General features: G+C 47.6%; 1 protein-coding gene across 1 annotated transcript in view; it reads right to left on the reverse strand.

Moving 5' to 3' along the window:
• Positions 1-1,282: 1,282 nt before the first annotated feature.
• The window catches only part of BEND7 (BEN domain containing 7), a 32,995-nt gene continuing 11,039 nt past the window's right edge, over positions 1,283-23,238 (reverse strand). Inside the window, exons 7-10 of the mRNA XM_078876622.1 lie at positions 20,041-20,168; positions 19,166-19,391; positions 16,213-16,326; positions 1,283-5,629 (exon numbers count right to left, since the gene is read on the reverse strand). Of these exons, the coding sequence (XP_078732748.1) occupies positions 5,559-5,629; positions 16,213-16,326; positions 19,166-19,391; positions 20,041-20,168 (539 nt within the window). The 3' untranslated portion in view covers positions 1,283-5,558. The remainder of the gene's footprint in view (positions 5,630-16,212; positions 16,327-19,165; positions 19,392-20,040; positions 20,169-23,238) is intronic.

The raw sequence follows: 23,238 nt of genomic DNA on the forward strand, positions 1-23,238 counted from the left end.
TAGAATGTGTGCGTGTATATAATGGCACAGTGTATTTCAGGCACCTTAATTCTAGACATACTCTTTGGTTCTTTCGGTAAAGTCACGTAGGTGAAAATAAAAATAAAGAATAAAATAGAAATAACTAAATTAAATCACGTTTCGAAAGTAACACAAGCTTCCATCATCAGGTGGGACAACAGCAAAAAACTAAATTACAGCTCTCTTTAACCACAACAGTAATTTAGTGTTTTGCTGTGGTTGTCCCACCTGATGTAAGCTTGTGTTGCTTCCGAAATGTCGTGATTTAATTGAGTTATTTCTATTTTATTCTTTATTTTTATTCTATTTTTTTTATTTTCACGTACGTGACTTTACCGAAATAACCAAAGAGTATGGATCCTTGCTCACAAAAACTTCAAATCTAGAATTAATTCTAGACATTTGCAGCAAATACTGCTTATCTTGTCGAACAAGGTCACGTTGACCGTCTGAGATTACCGAATTAAACCATCAGTTTAAAGCATGGCTTCAAAACGAAATGATGAAAACAAAACTGCGTATCGGACTCTTGATTGAATACACGTAAATGATGACTTCAAAATTAAAGGAACCGCAACACTCATACGTTATGCATGGATTCGCAAACCTGGAATATTTGCAATACAGTGCAATGAAAAAACATTTTCCTCTTCCTAATCTATATACATATAAAATGGAAATGTGATTGTGTGTGTCTGTTCAAAATGTTTAGCGTACTTCCCGACACGCAACAAACTTGAAATTTGGCATGTGGGTACTTTCCAGACTGTACATCATGAAAAAATAAAAAAAATACACTTTTGTATATTTTTTTTTTGGGGGGGGGCCCAATAATGCATATATTTAGCACGTCAAGTGAGCTGTGACGTCCATCTGTCATGTGACCCGTGCGCGGAAGCGTAACGGAGTGTGCCTGCTGATCGCGGGCCAAGTGAAATACAAATGTGTTGTAGGTCTAAGGTGCTCTTCAACTGCGTAGCGATCCGCGCGCTGCGATACGAACCCGGCGACCCGAGTTCGATTCCCGCTCACGGCCAACACCGGTGATGATTATATGAACTGGTCCTGGGCCTCTCCTAGGTCGACTCAGCCTCAAACGAGTAACTGGTGTGGTGTGTGAACATCGCCACTGGGGAGATAAAGGCGGCCGGGCGTGGTGAATCCAAGTCCCGGGCGAAGCCGGGTAAGTAAAGCGAGTAAGTAATATATTAGCAAATTAAATTTTTCTACAAACAACCATTCACTCGTATGGCCAACACTCGGAAGTGAACAAAAGTATATTTGGACATACAAATGAGTTGGGCATTTTCATTGAAACTTTTCATAGAAGCAGATTTCAGTTTATAAGCTGGTAGTATACAAGTTATAGAAATTTCAGGAAAGCAAAACTCTTAATGGGAGGTGCACACACAACATTGTTTACTTTCAAAAATCAAAAACAGTAACGTTAAGTTTCCCGAGCGCTGTTAAATAGGGACACGTTTATCAGCAGTGCAGAATTATAAGTCGTCTCCCTCCCCAGGAACCAGACACCTCCAAACTTCTGTTCACAGTTTTCAATACTTGAACATTTGGCCCTACACATTTTAAATGCTTGCATTTTGAAGCTGATGGCGAAGGTGCAAGGTATTCATAGAAATTGGCAAGTTTACAAAAACAATGCAATGCGTATCCTTTCACAATTCACACCCGAAGATGCACATAAAGTCACTCTTCATCTGACAAACAGCCGGGGGAGGGTCTTTGTAAACAGGCCCTCAGCCACAGCAGTCTATTGCGTCTACATTTATATTATACTGTTCTATATTAATAATACAGGGCCTGACATATCTCCGAAGGAAAGTGCTCCAAATTTCAACACGGCACATAAATAGCTTGACTGAATTACCTACGAAACATCGTCGCCTTAATAAAGCACATTTAATTTGTCCTAAAAGTACCACGACCCTCTGCAATCCACGTTAATAATGGCCTCCTTCCAATCAAAATATGGACCGTAATGATGTTAGTAGCCATGTATGATTTCCCAGTTTAAGAGACCATTTCCAGAAGTTATTTTTCTTGCTATGAAACCGAATTCATGCGCACACGCGCCTCTGAGTGCGTCTGCGTGCAGTTCACTCCTGTAGAATGCGCCAAGTGTGCGCGTTTCGGGGGAATGTTGCTCAAAAGAAGACATTGCGATTCACACTTCCGTTCGAAAACAAAGATTGGATGCTTCACTTTGACCCTCATAGGGCACTGGACAACTTCGGGGCACTTCTCGTAAAAAATAAAGAAAAGTACATCGCATCATTTTATGACCCGTTCAAAAAGGCCCGCGCCTCAAATTTTGTCAATGGCCAAGATGTTGAAGAATTTCTAACTCAGCGTTGAAAACAATTCTGCGATAAAACATCTTTTGACAATAAATACACACTTTGCAGAGTACACCTCGTCATATTTTCAACGACGATGGCATCACACGAGCGAGAAAAACTGAACTGGCTATGCCGCGCGGGGCCTCCGTCGCGTGAATTGTAGCAAGAATGATTAAACCCACAAGGTGCACGCGTCATTTGAAACAGCATTCAGCCATCGATTGACTGTAAAAGGTTCAAAAATAGAGGGGGGGGGGGGGGGGCTGGCTTCATCTTCGAGTCTAAAAAATACTGTACTGTTAATAACGCAGCGAACGCACGAAGTATACCTTTCAGGTAAAGTATTCTCACACTTAAGTATTCCGATTCTCAGAAGCGGAATATGCTACACACTGCATTGGATATATATACACACAATGCTTACAGTGAATGGCACTACAGTTGTTTTTATGGGAGGATCACAGAGCCGTGTCTCCTCTAAAACCATCTCCGTTGAACACTGACATGGGGATGCGATGTTGCGAGATCGCAAACAGGCAGTTCCCCGCTGCGTCCAAAATCTTTCGTGCGGCCGTAGATATGAATAACTCTTCAAGACTCGTGATCACCGCGACGTTTATAACATTGACAATGTTGTAAGACAATGGCAATGGAAATGGACCGATACTAAACTGAGCAATATTTACAAACAGCGATGCCAACTGTGTGCTGTGCCACCGTCTGTGTCACCACTGCTATAATAGCACGTGCTCGGCCTCCAGCATTGGACGAAATTTCTCCGACACTGCTTCACCACTTGCCCGTAACAAGTAAAATAATGAATGTATTTTCCGGATAATATAAGATGCACCCCGCCCCCCGGTATTCCAAAGCAAAGTTGGGTGTGCGTCCGGTCGGTGTGTGTATCCAAATTTTGAACCGGACACACGCGATTGGGGGTGAAACATGAGTTTAAGGAGCGTCTTTATAGCCTGGAGAATACGGCAACTCTCTGCAAGCCTAAAAGAAAACCCCTAAAATGTTTACATTGAAGTTGGGGAGCGGGATGGAGACAATGCGCCACTTTTGGCAAGAGGCTTGCATTTGTTGCTAAACGTCTCGTGATTTGTCTTGGCATACAAGAGCGAGCCAATTACACGGTGGCCCCGGAGAATCGGCCGTGTACACAACACATCGTCAGCAATTCACGAAACGGGCCGACTGAGCAGCTTCATTCGATGCGAGCACCAGCACCACCATCATTTAGCACTATCGATAACAGCAAAGCCAAGGATCCCCCGTATAGCCTCGACAGACTTTTGGGGCAAGTGCTGTTAGCGAGCACCTTTGCAGGCCAGCACAACGCACGAGGGGGTGGGTGGAAAGTACCACGCCCGGCTGCCTTTATCTCCCGAGTGGCGATGTTTACAAACTGCACCAGGTACTCATTTGAAGTCGAGTCGACCTAGGAGAGGCCCAGGACCGGTTCAGAAAATCGCCACTGGGTTTGGCCGTGAGTGAGAATCGAACTTGGGTCACCGGATTCGTAGCGCAGTGCACTAACCGCTACAATACCCGCGACACTACCGCCCCTATATCGTTAACAGCACCGACACCATTACCAGCATCTAAAGAGCATCGCCGCTATCGTAGGCAGCTTCGTGCCACCGCCAGCAAACGCATCCACAATAACCCGAAAGCGTGGGCAGCACTGTGGACTGCATTGCTTATCACTCTGGCACATCCACAGTTTCCATCAGGATACACAAGAGGTTCTCGATTAAAAACAAACATAATCAGAGCTTTCCGTCTCGTTTAACACGTACGTTTTCACAGCTGCTGTATTTATTTTTAACCGTTACATTTTCAATTTCTGAAAATCCCGACAGCAGCAGCAGCGCATGACACTCGCTTTAGAGGAGAAATGCTCCAACGGCCACGTCAAGGACACCGAACTTGGGTGTTATGTTAGGGTCCTTGAGGCATCCTCAGCAGGTATTTTCAATATTTGGAGTCCACAACAGTAGCTATGGGATATAAATAGCTACCGGGTGGTCAGACTTAATATATCTTACGACCAGACACCCAAAGGTCTCGTACAAATAATCGTGGTGGCAATCTGCTACCATTATCTCTCGCCAGGTCTCGCATCTGCATAGTCTATTGCGGTGTTCGGCATGGGACCCACAACTCGAAAATGTATCACGATAATTAAATACAAGCAAGGGCAGGCTGGAAATGCCAGTGAAACACAACGTGACAACGGAGAGCAACAATCCCTTGTGCCTAAAGAGGGAGGTTTTACAATCAGTCCCAGTTCCCTGCTATCAACATATGGGAACAGGAACGTGGACAATGACACAGAAAAATGGAAAATCTGGAAATTACATTGCGAGACCAAAAGAGGGCCACAGCAACATGGATGAGAGGACAAAGCGAAGTGACCGTTTGGACAATTGGGCTTGGGCGTGTCACACTGCCAGATGGGTTGATGGCTGTGAACAAGACTGGTGATGGGAGTGGCAGTTGGGGGGAGGGGGGTGCAGGTGATGTGGGGGAGGTTTTCATCCAGCAGTGGATAGAACAGGGCTAAAGATGACGATATCATATGCACACACTGATGTCGATTTACAACTTCAGGACCCAGTTCAACGATTCTGCAATTCTTGCAGAGCCGAGCGCACGCAAAAACGCCACGAAATTCTGGCTTCGGGTTGGCATTTGTCTGCAGTGCAACCAATTTTTTAAAATAAAATTCACCTTTTTATTAAATATTAATTACCCAGTAATCAAATATATATTTATAATGGAAAGCATCAACGAGTGCAGAATTCTCTCTATTTTCCAGGATTTTTTTTGCAGCTGGATATTTGAGCAATGTCGTCTATAAAATGAGTGCTTATCGTGTGACGGGGGAAGCGATGGGGGTTCTTTGAAAAAAAATAAACACTTACCAAAAAAAAAACCCTCCGCTAGTTTTTTGTGTTGGTGTTTATTTACAAAGAACTCTGATTAAAAATCAAACCTCATATCCAGTGTTTACACTCATAAAAAAAACTGTAAACATTACACAACACCACCTCTGAACTTTTCGAGAAAGTAAGAAAGCAGAGCTGTCCCCCTTTTTGCAAAGTGAATTGTCTGCGAGTGTTACATTTGTTCACAGTGCCGGGTGGTCTAAAGCGCCGATGACTCCCTTCATTCCAACTTCACTTTATCTTCTTTAAACGCCTCTGCCGCGTCCTGCAGCCTCATGTTGTGTGCAGGCACTGAAAAACACAAGGCGATCGTTTCATTATTCAAATAAACCAACGGGGAGCAAATCTGTCCCCGCGCCAGCACTCTCAGGTCTTCTTCTTGTCGTACGGCGGCCAATGTAGATGCGGGGAGCAACGACTACCGTTTCACATTCAAGTCAGACAACCGCATCAGGAGGAGCAGTGGAGTGGTATCGCCGTGATGTCTCCTTTGTATTTGTCGATGGGGGCATCGCACCTTTGCCACACCAATGAGTGCTCATATGCGCGTTGGTTGGCCTGAGCCAGTGGTTTTATGTCCACTAACTCGGCGCAGCACGCTGACCGCTACACTACCGCTCCCTAGTAGCGTCGCTAGGGTTGGTGTCACTCAGTGCGGTAACTCGTGGTGTCACCCCCCATGGACCTCCGCCCGTACCAGACCATACAGCATCTTTAGTAATGTTTGTTGTACTAATGTTACTCGTAATTCCCGTATATCACTGAATGTAATGGCAATAGTAGTGACATAAACAAATAGCAAAATTTAAATGACACCTTTAAATGACAATTTTTTTTTTTTATGTAGTTTTCACTTCGGTTTTCTACGTGGTTGTTTGGTAAATGCAGCTACATATCACTAACATTCCTGTCCTTTATTAACGCTGTTCCTTGCGCCCCCCCGTGGTGCTGTTGATCCTGCATAATGCATGGGCATAATGGGACTTTGAAACCCCTCCGCCCACCCCCTACGCATTGTCCATTGGTATGCTAAATTCCTCTTCATATGCACATTCTTTTGTTAAGGCGCTCCTCCTCGCTACACCTATATAAGCTCCTAGCTTGATAATGTTCTCATTCTTCGCCTGAGGACGGCTGCTTGCGTTGTGGCCGAAACGTCGTGAGAATTGTTTTATTATGTTTTATTTTTATTATTTTATTACTTCCCTTCTACGTGACTTTACCGAAAGAACCAAGAAGAAGAAAGCCTAAATGTATTTACGTTTACATAGTTTCATGTGGTTAAAGTGAACATGGGGGCTCTGCACAGGACTAGGCCTCACCACGGCACTCTGTTAAGTTAGTAGTTAACTGCTATATAGTCGATAGATACTACTATAGAGTCGGTATATACGACTATAGAGTAGGTAGATAAAACTGTAGAGTCGGGAGATACTACTGCAGAGTCGGTAGATGCTGCTGTAGAGTCAGTAGATACTGCTATAGCGTAAGCAGATACTGCTATAGAGTCAGCTGATACTATAGTTAGTAGTTACTACTATAGTTAGTGGATACTACGATAGAGTCAATAGATACTATAGATTCAGGAGATACTACTATAGTCATTAGATTCTACTGTAGAGGCTGTATTTACGACAATAGAGTTGGTTGATACTACTATAGAGTCGGCAGATAGTACTATTGAGTCAGTAGATACTACTGTAGAGTCAGTAGATACTACTGTAGTCAGTGGATACTACTATAGAGTTAGTAGTTACTACTATAGAGTCGGTATATACTACTGTAGGGTCAGTAGATAATACTACAGTCAGTAGATACCACTAGAGTTAGTAGTTACTACTATAGTCAGTGGATACTACTGTAATGCGGGCGAAAGCGACCTTCCGGATGTGACGTCACGAGGAGGCGGAGCCAGGTGACGTGGGTGAAAGGTAGGGGGTCCTTAAGCGGGTAAACCGGAAGGAGAAGTCAGTCGGGGTGTGAATGGAAAGGTGTGGGGCCACGCGGGCGTACGAGCCGAGGGGGCACCGTCAGAAGCGGGAGCCAACCCTGGGAACAGTAGGGAGCTACTGGGAGGTGTAAAGCTGCAGATAGAGATAGGCAGTAAGGCTGTGTGTGAGAGGCAGCGGGGTGGCTGCCAAGAGTCGCAGGAGCGACGAGAAGGCGAGACAGCACGAGGCTGTCAGAGCTGCAGCAGGAACAGCCAAGGGAGCTGTGTGAGAGTACAGCAGCGGAGCTGCTGTGGGGCTGCAAGAGCGACAAGAACAGCAGCGGGGCTGCTGATGTGGACTGGAGTGACATCGGAACCAGCACAGAGAGAATAAGAGAGACAGCCGTGTGGGAACGCAGTACGGACCGAATAAAGGACACTGAGCCAGAGATCGTGGTCAAGTCTTTTATTACACTGGGGTCAGAAGTGAAACGGCATGTCTAAGCAAGTAAGGAAGAAAATTCCCCCGGCGCCAGCATCGGCTTCTTCGTCCGACGACGACGAATTCCCTCCGACCACGGATTCTGCTGGGGTGGTGGAGGAGAGCCCTGCTGAGGCGAGCACGGGGACGGGCGTGGAAGATGTCGGCGCGATGGCGGGTCCGTCAACAACATCGGACGCTGACCAAAGATGGCGACAGGTGGCAGAACAACTGGAGACACTCAAGGACGTCCTGGCGCATCTATGTCACCTCGTTACGCCAAGGACGACGATGGAACGAGAAGGTGCTCCACGGGCCGCCACGTTGCCTGCCCTGCCGCCGCCATTGGCCACGCGGCAAGAAGACGCCATCTTGCGCGCTCCGCGGCGCCAAACCGCCATCTTGGCCACGCCGCGGGCCGACGCCATTTTGAATTTGCCTCCAGAACAACCATCATTGGAAGACGGCGTAAAGAGGAGTCGGAGTCGCCACCTTACTACAGTTAAGGAATTCTCTATCGGGGGCGATTGGAGCGCTTTCGCCTGCCGATTTTTGGCGGCGGTTCGTTCAGCAAGATGGACCGATGCGGAGGCCTTGGAAGTGTTGCCGACTCTACTGGACGACGAATCTGTTCGATTTTTCCGTTCCATAACGGCCGATAAGAAGAAGACTTTATGTGGAGTTTTTGAGGAAATGGCCGACGCCTATGAGCCACCTGACGACGCGCATCGGCGATTCGCTCAACGACAACGAGCACCCGAAGAATCGCCCGTGGCGTTCAGGGGTGCGGTGTTGGAGCTGGCCATGGCAGCATATCCTGACACGCCACAGGACCTGCTCGAGCCTCTCATATTGGGAAAAATGCTGGAGCTGTCTCGGGATCTGGGGATCCCCATGCCTGTGTGTGGGCATGAGAAGCTCACGTCCCGGGCGGCAGCAAAGTGTCTGGATGCGCAGTTTAATCTCCGTCGCTGGAAGCAAGTGGCGGCATGGACGGGTGGGCCCGTCAAGGAAGGAGGCGCGATGGGGTGGGACCCCACAAGGGCGATCTATGTGCCGGATGAGCGGGGTCCACAGGAGCTGACGGCTGCCTCCTCTCCATGGTCGGGACGCGGAAGGCCGGGGCCGCGCGCTACGCCATCGGGACGGGGCCGCCGGGATGCAAGACCTGCGCTTCGGCGCAACGAGGCCGATTGCTTCCGCTGCGGCCGTAGGGGCCATTACGCCAAAGATTGCTGGGCCCGCTTCCCGGGTCCGCCGCAGCAGGAGCCCACAACACCGGACAAGCCGACCAAGGAACCTCCGAAACAGGCATGTCGGCACGCACCAGACACTCGGCAAGGCTTTACACCTCACCCACCACCTTTGTTGCGCGATCCTATTGTTGTTGTTAAAGAAAGGCCATCGACGGGGCCTTGTCATTCAGTTACGTAGTGGCGCAAATTGGCACGGAGAGTTGTCGCGGCCGCTACGGGTTCGTCCACTGTACCGGGGTCCATACAAGGTGTGGACGTGCGCATTTTGGTCGACTCGGGAGCGTCTGCGACTATTATATCGGATGTCATTTTCCATCTGTTGGGCATTCCGCCGGGGGCTGTGCGTCCGGTTTATGGGTCTTGCGTCGCTGCAAACGGGGGTAGTATGGGTATCGTGGGCCAGGTGGATGCTAAGATATCTATAGGGGATGTGTCGGTTTCGGGCGTTGTGTTAATATCGAGATCTTTGGCGGTTCCTTGCTTACTAGGCACGGATTTTTTGGCTAAGATGCCCATTTTGATTAAAATCAATGAGAATTGTATTGAATTGCCGGGGGACCGTCGAATCTCGTTTCTGCCGTCGCCCTGGGGGCGACCTGCTTCGGCCGTACAGGTGCAGGCGCTGTCCGTCGCATCTGTGGACATCCCACCTGGTTCACAGATGCTTATACCCTTGCGGTATCGGAAGCCCCTGCCCAATCGGCTAGGAGCATTAGGGGTCTTGTTGTCACCATCCGCCACGATAACAACGGGATTGGCGTTAGTTGGGGCACAGACCATCGTCCGGCCGGATCAATTACCGGTTTTACAGGTGCTTAATGCGGGGGTGGAAAACATCCGTGTTCCGGCCGGTACGGTTGTGGCACATGCCACTACGGCGTTTGCGACGCACGATTGTCCGCATCGCCGGGGAGTGGTCGCTGGTGTTTCCGAGCCAAGGGGTTCGGATAATCGTTGGATCGCTACCTTATGTGACGAAAATTCTTCCCTGTCCGTGGGGCAACGTGATGCGCTGCGTAAATTGTTGCTGACGTATTCGGATGTGTTCAGCTCCGACGATTTGGATTTGGGACGCACATCGTTGCTTTCCCATCACATTGAGACGGGCGACGCTGCCCCTATTCGGTTAAATTCGCATCGGATGAGTCCAGCGGAGCGAGAACACGTTCGGGGGGCGGTGGAAGACATGTTGGCTGCGGACATTATATCGCCATCTAACAGCCCATGGGGCGCTCCTGTGGTCTTGGTTAAGAAAAAGGATGGCAACTTGCGATTTTGTGTCGATTTCCGGAAATTGAATAAGATATCGGTGGCAGATGCGTACCCCCTGCCGCGTATGGACGACTCCCTTGACGCATTGTCGGGGGCTAAGTTCTTTTCCACACTGGACCTCTCTTCGGGATTTTGGCAGCTTCCCCTTGACGAGTCCTCACGGGAGAAAACCGCATTCCGTACGCCGCAGGGGTTATTTCAATTCAACTGCCTCCAGATGGGATTGAATGCGGCCCCTGCTACATTTCAAAGATTGATGGAGCTCGTTTTGACGGGGTTGCAGTGGGAGACGTGTCTTATATATTTGGACGATATTATTGTGTTCAGCCGCACATTTGAGGAACATTTAACGCGGCTGGAGACAGTGTTCACGAGGATGCGCTCTGCCAATTTGAAATTCAAACCAAAGAAATGCCACCTACTGCAACGGTCCGTCCGTTATTTGGGGCACATTGTGAGTGCAGAGGGGGTGTCCACGGATCCGGAAAAGACGGCGTGTGTCCGGGATTGGCCGACTCCGGCCTCTGTAGGGGATGTTCGGCGGTTTTTGGGATTTGCCTCGTATTACCGAAGATTTGTGCCGGGGTTTGCGACGATTGCGAGGCCCTTGCATCTCCTTACGGGTAAAGGACGGAAATTTGTTTGGGGAGAGCCGGAAGAGGCGGCCTTTCGGAGTCTGCGTGATCTATTGGCTACGGCCCCGACATTGGATTATCCCGATTTTGATCGCCCTTTCATTCTTGATACGGACGCGAGTGACACAGATATTGGGGCGGTATTATCACAGTCTAAAGGGGGCGTAGAGCGCGTCGTGGCGTATGGTAGCCGAGTCTTGTCGCCTGCGGAAACACGCTACTGTGTCACTCGTAGAGAACTTTTGGCGGTTGTTTTTTTCCTACGGCAATTTCGACTGTACCTTTACGGTCGTTCTTTTATTGTGCGTACGGATCATGCGGCCTTGCAATATGCACTTAAAATGGACCAGCCATCGGGACAGTGGGCACGTTGGTTGGACACGCTGCAGGAATTTTCCTTCCAAATTCAACATCGGAAGGGAGTGCGCCATGCGAACGCTGACGCACTTTCCAGATTACCAGGGCGCGCCCCTTGTAAATGTGCGTCGGGGACGCATAGGTGTTCGCCGATTCTGAACCCCCCTCAGCCGCTTACGTTGGCCGTCGGGAAGTCGGATACTCCGATGGAACCGGGACCGACTGATGGGGTTTTGAATCTGCCGCGGTCTGTCTGGATTCGGGAACAGATGATGGACGAGTCGTTGTTGTCCATGCGGAAGCGGTCTATGAGGGACAATGGGAGTCCGAGTTCGGCTGTGGGGCCGCGAACCGCTCTCCGAGATGGTCTGCTTATGTGGCAAGAAAGGTTCCAGGAAAGCTGGCGTGTGGTGGTACCAACGTCCTTGCGATTTGAGTTGATTAGAACTCTCCATTGTGACACACTATTGCATTTAGGGGTGCAGAAGACCTTGTTGACGTTACGTCATTATTTTTGGCACGGCATGGCGACAGATGTCGTAGGGCATGTGCGCGCGTGCCCTGAATGCGCCCGGCGTAAGCCGCCTAAACATCCTTACGTGCCGCCTCTCCAGTCGATTCAGGTGTCTCGAGTCAATGAATTGGTGGCACTGGACATATTGGGACCCTTCCCACCATCGGCGAGGGGAAATAAATATTTGCTGGTAGGGGTTGAGTATCTCTCCCGTTGGCCGATGGCCTGGCCGTTGCCCGATCAGTCGGCCGCGGCCATCACCGACGCCTTTTTGTTTGGGTACATTATGGACAAGGGGGCGCCGGAGAGACTCCTCACGGACCAGGGCCGAAATTTCTCTTCTAAATTATTGGCTGAAGTGTGCGCAGGCCTTGGGACTAAGAAGATACGGACATCTCCATACCATCCGCAGACGGATGGTATGGTTGAGCGGCTGAACAGGACATTGTCTGCCATGCTTTGCCATACTGTGAGTGAACAGCAATCGGATTGGGATCTGCACATCCCCGGAGTGCTTTCGGCGTACAGGATGACGCCCCATGCGGCTACAGGGTATTCGCCGTTTTACCTTATGTATGGTCGGGAAAACGTGCCTCCGGTGGATGTGCAATTGGGTACTGGGGTGAAGGGACCTCGTAAACCACTCCCTGAATACATTCAGGACACGGTTCGCCGGGTTACGGAGGCGCGGGAAAACGCCCGCGTGGCTACGGCCAAAGCCCAGGCCCGGAACGAGCGGTATGCTCGGCGGTCTGAGGGGGAGTGCCCCTGGAAGGTGGGAGACCTGGCCTGGCTCCATTGCCCGCAGGTGCGGCCGGGGACCTCTCCTAAATTGCACAAACCTTGGCATGGTCCTGTGCGCCTCATTGAGGTTCCCAATCCACAGTCGGCGCGCGTTCAGTTTGGTTCTCGCCGTTGGTTTGTTCATACGTCGCGGTTGAAACCATATGTTGCTCCCCTACGTGATGCGTCATCTCCCAATATTGCCTTGCCGGGGTCTGTTGCTGCTGACTCTGACTCTTCCCCGCCTGCGTCCATTGATCTTGCTAGAGCGCCTGTCGTACCTGTTCCAGACAGGCCGACCGTGACACCGCGGGGGAGGAGTGGGCCTGTTCGGAGGGCGCCTGCCAGGGCTGCGGTACCTTCAAGCCCGGCGACCCTTCCGACCCCGCTGCAGGCGCATTCGCGGAATACGACCAAGACTGATTCGTCAGGGACACGAGATGTCGGTGGACTTCCAATCGCAGCAGGGGAATTACCCCCTGTCATTTCTCGTGTTCCATCGCGTCCCCGTTCTACAAGTGGGCCGCCGACCGTCCGGGACGGGCCGGCGACCCGCACTCGTTCCAAATCGCTTACGTTTCGTTGATTGTATGTTGTTATTGTTCTTGTTCTTGCCGTCGTATTTATCGCATGCTTTCGTACGTTCGTCGATGTTACTTGTGTGTTGTTCTTGTTGTTATATTGCATGCTTAGTGTCCTTTAAGGGGGAAGGTCGGTTCACCGCATTACGCTTGGTGTTGTTCAGCCGAGGTCGGCTGGGTTTTTTCTATGGGGGAGGGTGGTGTAATGCGGGCGAAAGCGACCTTCCGGATGTGACGTCACGAGGAGGCGGAGCCAGGTGACGTGGGTGAAAGGTAGGGGGTCCTTAAGCGGGTAAACCGGAAGGAGAAGTCAGTCGGGGTGTGAATGGAAAGGTGTGGGGCCACGCGGGCGTACGAGCCGAGGGGGCACCGTCAGAAGCGGGAGCCAACCCTGGGAACAGTAGGGAGCTACTGGGAGGTGTAAAGCTGCAGATAGAGATAGGCAGTAAGGCTGTGTGTGAGAGGCAGCGGGGTGGCTGCCAAGAGTCGCAGGAGCGACGAGAAGGCGAGACAGCACGAGGCTGTCAGAGCTGCAGCAGGAACAGCCAAGGGAGCTGTGTGAGAGTACAGCAGCGGAGCTGCTGTGGGGCTGCAAGAGCGACAAGAACAGCAGCGGGGCTGCTGATGTGGACTGGAGTGACATCGGAACCAGCACAGAGAGAATAAGAGAGACAGCCGTGTGGGAACGCAGTATGGACCGAATAAAGGACACTGAGCCAGAGATCGTGGTCAAGTCTTTTATTACACTACTATAGAGTCAGCAGATACTACTATAGAGTTAGTAGTTACTATTATAGAGTCGGTAGATACTACTGTAGGGTCAGTAGATACTACTATGGTCAGTAGTTACTACTATACAGTCAGTAGATACTACTGGGCTCAGTAGATATTACTGTAGTCAGTAGCTACAACTACAGAGTCAGCAGATACTACTATAGAGTCAGTAGATACTATTGTACAGCCAGATAATACTGTCGAGTCAGATACTATTAGAGTCAGTAGATACTCACTTTATTGTATGTAGGGTTTTTAGGGAAATATGCCTATGCGGGAGTCAAAATATTTTTGAGGGGGGGGGGGGGTTAACAATTTGCAGAAACCTTTTAGAGCAATTATTTACCCCCCACTTTCTATAACTTTTTGGACTTCTACAAGGCTATAATAATTTTGTTGATGGACAAACGGCATGCCGGGCTTTCACAATAGCTTAGCATTCGTGTATGTTTTTGTTATGTTTTTAAGAGAAGTTTTGAAATATATTTTCCCCCCGGGCAATGCCGGGTACTTCCCGCTAGTAATCAATAATTGTTCTACATTTAAGTTTATTAGAAATTTTTTATCATAGAATAATATGTAATAAATATAGTTGTAAATTGCTCAAATGTTATATTTCTTAGATTATATGAATACTAACAAAATTGTTTTGTAAAATCTTTCTACATTGAATTACAATATTATTAGTTAAAACAATATTAGTAACTGAGTGGAAACCTTTTTTCATTTTACTCCTTTTCCTTGAATTACTTAATCTTCAAAAAAGTTATTGATATAGGTTCACAAATACTAATTACTGCTACATTGTAGCTCAAACAGAAAATTTGTCAAAATCAGTGACTTATAAAAACACCATCAGCAACGAAAACACCAGCGCGTGCTTGTGGCGCTTGCAGACGAAACCACGTGATTCGAAGCGTCACTGTAGTTGGGGTAATAATGACAGCCATGACCGGATCGCATTAGAAGTTTCAAAAATAAAATTAGCATAGCGTTTTAGCCTTGTTGATACAGTACATGTGTAATGACAGGGGGACACCTGTCGGCCGGGAGTGGAAATTACGGTCATGGCTGCATTACATAATTGCCTTATTATAAGGGGGGCGTATCTGGGGAAAAGGTGAAAGGCGGAGTAAGTCGAGAAGCTCCGGTAACCAGCTGGAAGGTTCTGGAAAGTGGGCGTGGCCAGAGGTGGAGCTTGGCCGCGCCGGGGCAGATATAAGGGGGACCCACGTGCCTGATCTTCTGGAAGGCTCTCTCCGTCGCCGTTGCTGGTCGAACAGCTTGTGTAGCGAAATCGGAGATGGGGCTACGTGTTAGGATCGCCTATGTGTAGCTGCGTTACACAATGTATCGCCCAGTGTGCTCTTAATAAATAAGTCTTCTACTCGACGTGTCTCTGAAGTCGCTCACGACACATGTAAGCTGGGCTTACGAAAATATTTTTGTTGTTATAACTGCGGGAATATTTTTTATAAAAAATTAATTTCTTCTGAAAAACTGCAGTCATTTTGGGGGTCACCCCCTCTGATGGTGTCACCCGGTGCAGTCCACACCCCCCGCACGCCCCTAGTGACGCCACTGCCGCTCCCCACGATACACACACACTGGTTTGTCTTTAAAATAAAAAAAATTCGTCTCCAAGTGCTATTCATTCGATTTAGAGACAATGATAACTGTAGACAAACAGAGTAACCTATTTCTCCAACAATAATTCATTCACAAGGTCAGATCAATGGGCTATTGTCATGACACAAAGCCTACCTTTGCTAAACGTTCTTTCTTCCTATCAGGTGGCATAAAGCCTTGTGAAGTAAAGGATAAATGTGTCGCACGCATCCAGAAAAAAAGGTACAATAAATAACATTTCATATGTATCCAGTAAATACCTCGTTTATCGCGGTAGATGCGTTCCTGAAAAGTTCTGCGTTTAGCAAAAATGCGTTAGGCGATGAATTACCAAGCTACTAAATCACATTTTCACTTTAAAAAGACCTGAGATGAGGGTAATTAGTGTCCTTTACTTCATCAGACAGCTCGGCAGAGCAGCTCAAGAAAGTAGTTCGTCATTGACCACTTGGCAACTGCGTTATAATGGTGCACGCGTTCCGTGTCATGCGAAAAGTGTCGCCGAATAGAAGAACCGCGATGTAGCAAAAAAGCGCTAGTGTGACAACGTGTTGAGCGAAGACTTCCCGTGTTCTAAATTAACTTTGATATATATGTGTGTGTTTGTGAACAGAGAGATAACGATTGCACCTCACTCCCAACCCATTACAATGTGAACCCACCTCTGCGAATGCGGCGACGAGCCAGCTTTATCTGGTCCTGCAAGAGTTGCACCCAATCTTTCGGTCCTGGTAGCTTCATTATCTTTTTATTCTCGCAGTAGCTCTCCGTGAAGCCTGCAAACAAGCACCACAATCGTGACTTTGCATAACTCAGCAATGCAACACAATGTTCAAATGCACTCTTACAACGCAAATGCACTCTTACAACGCAATGTTAAGATTCACGCTTACGATGAGTGTCGTTGGCTACGTAAGACGCGAAAGAAGTTCAACATACGTACAGACATCAAATCAACGTATTGTTTTTCCCTGCTCAAACGAGCAATGTGTTGCCGTTCATCTGTGTTGACAGCACTGAACCAGAGGAAATTTCACATTCTTACTTACGGTGGGTGGGAGCTAGTCAACACAGGACTACTGATGTGGACTTTCCACAAAAAAAGGACAGTTTATTTGGTGGTGATGATGCTGCTGCTGCAAACTCACATTTGTCAAAAACACTGTGACCTTAAAAGAAAAAGGTAGACAATAGGCAACGTTTCGGGCAATGGCCTTTCTGTCCAGAACATAGAGGCCACACATCTCTGGCCTCTACATTCCTGTGAAGGGCTTTGCCCAAAACGTCACCTAAGGGATGGCAGAATTCTTTAGTACGACGTTTCGCTGGTAATTACATCCAGCATCATCGGGCAATTCGCCCGATGATGCTGGATTCTGGCTAATTGCCCGATGATGCTGGATGTAATTACCAGCTAAACGTTGTACTAAAAAAATAGTTTTTTGTAAATGTTGTGGATTCACTCTTCAACACACCGGTGGGCTAAAGTAGTGAATTATTTGTCTTTTGTCAACGTGACACTTATTTGCTGATTGGCCGTGTCGGGTGGTGGAGGGTTACGACACATTTATAAATAACGTGATCTAAACCAAAAACATTTATTATGAATAATATTGGTCGCGAAAGCATACGTGTCAAGACATCATAGTGAATTATCAAGAGAGGGCTTTGGGCGGGGCACATCGTTAGCAGGGATGACGGTCAGGAATGACGGAGTAGCAGCCGAAGCAGGGGGGGACACACCCAAGAAGATGATCGCCACGGTCACGGAGCAATGAGATCAGCCCATACAAGTGGACCCGGGATGGATTTGTGACATCGCAGGACCGTGATGGATAGCGATGTTGTGAAGAAGCATCAATCCAGCAGTATATAGATGTAGTGACATCGCGGGATGTCAACGTGCAGTGCCGGCCCGAGAGAAGCACGGTGTGCGGTGTAACGACATCGCGGACACAAACAAAGGTGTGGGTGTAGTAGCGCCCCTAGAGGGGCCCGGTGAGCGCTGATTGACAGCGCGAGATGGCACCACGCCTTGCGTGCAGTGCCAGCCCCTACAGGACAGGGTGTGAGTGCAGGCCGTAGGAGGAGGTTACTCGAGGCCATGGCACTCTGGTTGACCCGGGAGGACACGTGACCAGTTAAGTCTACAAAGGGGCCCAAGTGGGGGCTAGGGGTGGTCACGTGATGGGGACCCAGATCCTTCTTGAGGATTCTAGAAGGTGGTCGTGGCCAAGGGCGGAGCCAGGCACGCCGCAGAGAATATCAGCCGGGTCCCCGAGAGGGACCGGGGTTGTTGTTCATCCTGGAAGAAACCTTCGTCTACGTTTTCCGTTCAACGAGTCTCCAACACGTGGATCTGGACCCCAAGCTGTTGGTCCTGGTCCGTAGTAGTAGTTACGTTGTAACTAGTGTAGCTAGCCTGGTGATTACCATCTGGCTAACTACACCAGTCACGTGGTAACTAGTGTAGCTAGCCTGGTGGTCACCACCATAGGTTGTTATTGTGTTAAGGTGAAAATTACCCCGTGTGTTGGAGTTGAATAAATGTGTTGCCTCCAAGTCTACGTCTGCGACTCAGTTGAACCCACTACATATATATAAAAAGCATCTGCTGAAGATGACAAATATCAAGTGTGGTTCATATACGGCGTGAGTGTTTATAAGAAGCACTTTTTTTGTAGCATTGTGGTGTCGTCGGTAATGACTGTATTTATCGCGACCGGCAGTCCACAAGTGCTGCTATATTTAAGTGCCCTGTGTGCAGTTCGGTGTGGTTATTTTTGTCAGGCTGATATATCACGGTAGAGTTTGCTCATTACCATCAACACCTGTGTGTTCCGTTAAGAAAGGGAACGGTGGGAACAAAACAATGCAATACCAATGTCTGTATAGAGTATTCTCTTTTGAGCAATTCTCAAGCATTGTTGGCCACTGCATGGTAAATATATTTGTCCACATTTTAGAATGACCAAGAGCGGACAATTGGGATATACAGGGTGTCCATGAAGGTTGGACCATTTATATTACTGTTATTTGTGTCCTTTAAAGCGAGCATTACTGTGGCGTTCAACAGGACAAAACAGAAACATTTGAAGCAATCACACCCGAGATGTTGGAAAATGTTTTGGGACAATCTCAAATCTTTATATAATTTGTATCGCGAGTTTCTCTCCTGTTGGGGCAGAACATCTGAAAATAAATACAGTGGTCCCACGGTTTACGATGCCATAAATTAACAATATTTCCATTAACGATCTGCCTCCCATCGGGTCCCATTGTTTCTGTTAACGGTACATTTTCGATTAACGATGTTTACGATATTACGGCCGCCAATTTTCGGCCAATCGGAGCGCTCCTGATGTGCATTGCCTATGGAAACAGCGCTCTTGAATACTTTTTAAAGATCAATATTCGATAAACAACATTGCACAAACCTAAATCAACGTAAAAAAAAAACACCTATAGTTAGCTCAGGCAGATTTTTTTTTTTATAACGTAAACTAGATGAGGATATAGGAGACAGCAGACATTGGGGGGGGGGGGGGTGAGAAATATGCCCATTGCCGCCCCTATGTCCCTGTCAAGGGGATGTGTACGCGGGGGTGTACGCACTTCGGATGGCGGCCACGATGTTGGGCTCCAGGCCCTTGCGGGGGTCGTTGAAGCCGCGCTTGCGCTTGCCGTTGGGTAGCGAGTTGGCGAGCGTGTGGTCGTCGAAGAAGGCGGCCACCAGCTTGCGGAAGAGCAGGCTGCCCGAGCGGGTGTAGTGCATCAGGATCTCCTCGAGCTGCGAGCGCGCCATGAAGACGTTGTAGCCGTCGGCCAGCTGTACGGCGAGCTGCGGGTCAGCCGACCGGATGCAAACACGCGCGCGCAAAAAAAATGGCAGCTGGGTCAGTGAACGGCTGAGGTGGACAACCCAGGGGGCTACGGAGAGTCCATAGTTGAGTTTGATCAACCCTGCAATTATCCATTGCTTGGGTATGCTGTACGCATGCATTCCTGTGACAGTGTTGCGTCGTAGCCGGCAGACACGGGGCTCTAGGCACAGTATGTATGTTCAACTTCTTTCGCACCGTAAGTAGCCAACCGTGCTAATCGGACGGTCATTTGCTAAATAAGGTGAACGATTTTTTTCCCCTCTAACTATTGACATTCTGCAGATCTATTTGTGTTCGTCACATTTTTATGTGATGGGCATTCATACGGTGCGAAAGAAGTTTAACATATTTCGATTTAAAGCTTTCGTGACTGCAGGGATTCATCTTCTTGGTTCTTTCGGTAAAGTCACGTAGAATGGAAATAATAAAAATATTTCCATTCTACGTGACTTTACCGAAAGAACCAAGAAGAAGTTCAACATACATACATAGATTATATTATTTGACAGCAATCCACGTATTATTCTCCTTCTGTAATTCCAATCAGTAATTCCAATGAGTGTCGACGGGTGTGAAAGCCACCTGCAGGCAGCCGCGTGTACGTACATCTGTGGAGTCACTCTGCGGCGAGTGGCCCAGGGAGTAGAAGCAGTTTTCGGTGAAGTGGCCACCATCTTTCAGGCTGTTTTCCAACGCAGGGTTACCAGGACTTTCCAAAGCAATGCTGTTCCTTTCTAAAGTGGGACACGCATTCAAGCAAGGCAAGGGCGCACCGGTAGCAAGATGTTAACTGTCTCGTCTGGTATACAGGAGGTCATGGGTTCGATCCCAACCCTGACGCCTGTATATTTGGAGTTTGTGTGACTCTCTCTCACTTTGGTCGCGTGGATCTTTTTCATCCGGGTCCTACGGTTTTTCCCTCCACATTTATAAACAACATGCATTTAAGAACACATTCCTGCGGAGGGAGCTGGTAGGAACGGTGGGTTGCTCGGTCAATGGCCAGGGTCAACGGCGGCGTGGTGTATTCCGCAAATATGGCCGACTGTGAGGGTGGGTACAAGCCGGCGTGAGTAGGTTAAACGTTGAGTTTTATAAGGGCACCACGGGGTGACTAGCCCCTCCCCACCCAGCCCCACCTCCCACCCAGCCCCACCCTCCCCACCCAGCCCCTCCCCACCTTCCCCTCTCCACCCAGCCCCACCCCTCCCATTTGTGGATGCACGACGGACAGACACAATAATCCCCTGTGGGCTGGTGGAACCAGGTGGTTCCTACCAGTAGTAAATTTACATATGATCAGCTACGTCTTTGAGTTATCATTTGTGACCAAGTCGCTGCTGAAAAAGAGTTATATAGCTAGTGGGCCTTACCTAGTAAAATAATAGTTTAAATAGTAGTTTTTACGTAATTATTTAGCTCGTTAACCTTGGAAAGCCTCACTGGGTCTCATGACCGTTTTTCAGGACTGTCCTGCAAGTTTTTGGCAGTGGGGGGGGGGGGGCGATTGTTGCTGTGTATAATTCCAATTGAGTAATATACAGGTAATGTTTCACAAATGGAAAATTCAGAACACCATTGCCCACTCTCGCGACTAACGTCTTAATGAATGGTAATAGTAATAGGTTTTTACCCTTTTATCTGGCAACAAAACTGACACCTTCATACAAGGGATCATGTTTGCATTAACCACAACACTTGCGGTCAAAATGCAAACAAAAAGAGACAACTCTGATGACGATATGCACTGTCCTTGAAATTGATTGGTCCACACCCGAGATAGCTTTTCTTAGAGCCCAGTCTCACACGGTGTTGGACCAGATGACGCCAAAAGGCGCACAACTCAAAGACAACGCACCATCAGAGTATTGAGAGCTCGGGGTAAGAATTTACATTACGAGACCCCCTTTGCCAGTAGCAAGATATAGTAATAGGTTTTTACTCTTTAATCTGGCAACAAACCTGACACCTTTATACAAGGGATCATGTTTGCATTGACAACAACACTTGCGGTCAAAATAAAAACAAAAAGACAACTCTGATAAGGACAGTGCATACATTATGGCATGGGGTCGAGTCGACCTCTGACCGGCATTTGAACACGGAACTTTTCCAAATACAAGTTTTTTCTGGCTCCAACCAATTGAACACTTTGCCAAATATATTAAAACAAAATTCTCAGTAAATTTTTGTTAGAATTCAAAACACGGGTAAATAATTTTTTTTTTACCTCCACTCAAAAAGCAAGAAGTGTGAAAACACTTAAAGAGTCTGAATGGTGAACCATAAAATAAGCCTATAGGTCTCAACGTTGCTGGCTTCATAATTAATGTGCGATTTAACCCCCGTGCTGTCACAGAGCCATCTATGGAAAAATAACCAAACATTTCCAGCGCAAACCTATACTCGTGAACTTTCCAAAGTAGTCATTACAACGAGGCAATTACACTTTGCTCAGCGTAATCCAGACCCAAGTGCCCTTTAAATTCAAGTATGATGGCAACGAAAAAAAAGCGGAACTATTTGCTCTTTCAGGGATTGAAAATTTCCTTCCAAAATCCAAAACTAAACACATTCCAGCATTAAATAGCCAAGCCATGCGAGGCACGTAAAGGTGAACTTAAGAGGAAAAACATTTTTCCATTTATTTTAGATAAAATATTTAATCAGAGGTGTAGGTGAAGCTAAGGAGGGATATAATTCGCAAAGACGACGGAATTAATAATGAACTTTTGTGGCTTGGACATTGAAGCGTGGTATAGTTTGTCAGTTAATCTGCCCGGCTGCGTAACGGTGCAGTAATTTTGTTGTATAGGAATGTTGGAGGTGCATTAATAACGCCCACGATCGTTTGGAAGCCCACATTTAAATTCAAGATGCCGCAATGCGCACACACACACACATCAGGTATGATTCATAAGCAGAGAGCGAGCGTCATTTTTTTCTAATGGCAAATAAAGAACGGCTATTGCAAATGACATGTTCTGCAGACTTCCTACTCTGGGTCGTCTAGAGACCATTGATTAAAATATACATAAAATATTAAGAATGTTTTCTTTAAAAAAATGTCATCATCAGTTTTCTCCAGCATCAAAGAATTTTGAAACCATTAATTTATTTTCAGCCTCTAGCTATGAAATAATTTATCTGCACGGCAGTCTGGGTAGCTGACAAAATGTACAACACACTGATATAATAAGCACTTGCTTATTTCACTCCGCAAATATTTTTACCAATATATTCCACATCGGTTATTTTTATATTTCCTCTCATCATTTTCTCAACACTAAACGGAAACCACAAATAATTGGCCTAAAACGATTAGAATATATTACACATCAAACTAAATGATCGTACAAGTTGAAAATAAAAACGGCACATCTTCGTCCGGTAGACTTGTGCAAGAACAAGAATATTTACGGATACCTAATTTTCTCAGAGCTCCCACAAAGCAGATGACAAAAACCAGACACAGATGTCCAACAGTGGAGTCGGCATGAAAAAACCCAACTTGCATTGCGGCAACCAACAGGGCGATAGGATTGTTCATTAATAATGGGCATCCATATGAACTTCTTTCACACCGTACGTAGCCAACTGTGCTAATCGTTGAATCTCATACAGCCCGTGTAAGTGGCATGTCCACAAGACTGCTAATGTGAATAATAACGGAAATTTACTCAGGCGTGAAGTCATAGTTGACTTGTCCTTGCTAGGTTGGTGGCCATTGCCAGCAAAGGCGGCCCGACTTCGTAGTCAGGCTATCCCAATAACCCGCAATTTACGCGGACGTGACGTCGCATC

This window comes from Lampetra fluviatilis, chromosome 44, assembly GCF_964198595.1.
Source record: "Lampetra fluviatilis chromosome 44, kcLamFluv1.1, whole genome shotgun sequence".
NCBI lineage: Eukaryota > Metazoa > Chordata > Hyperoartia > Petromyzontiformes > Petromyzontidae > Lampetra > Lampetra fluviatilis.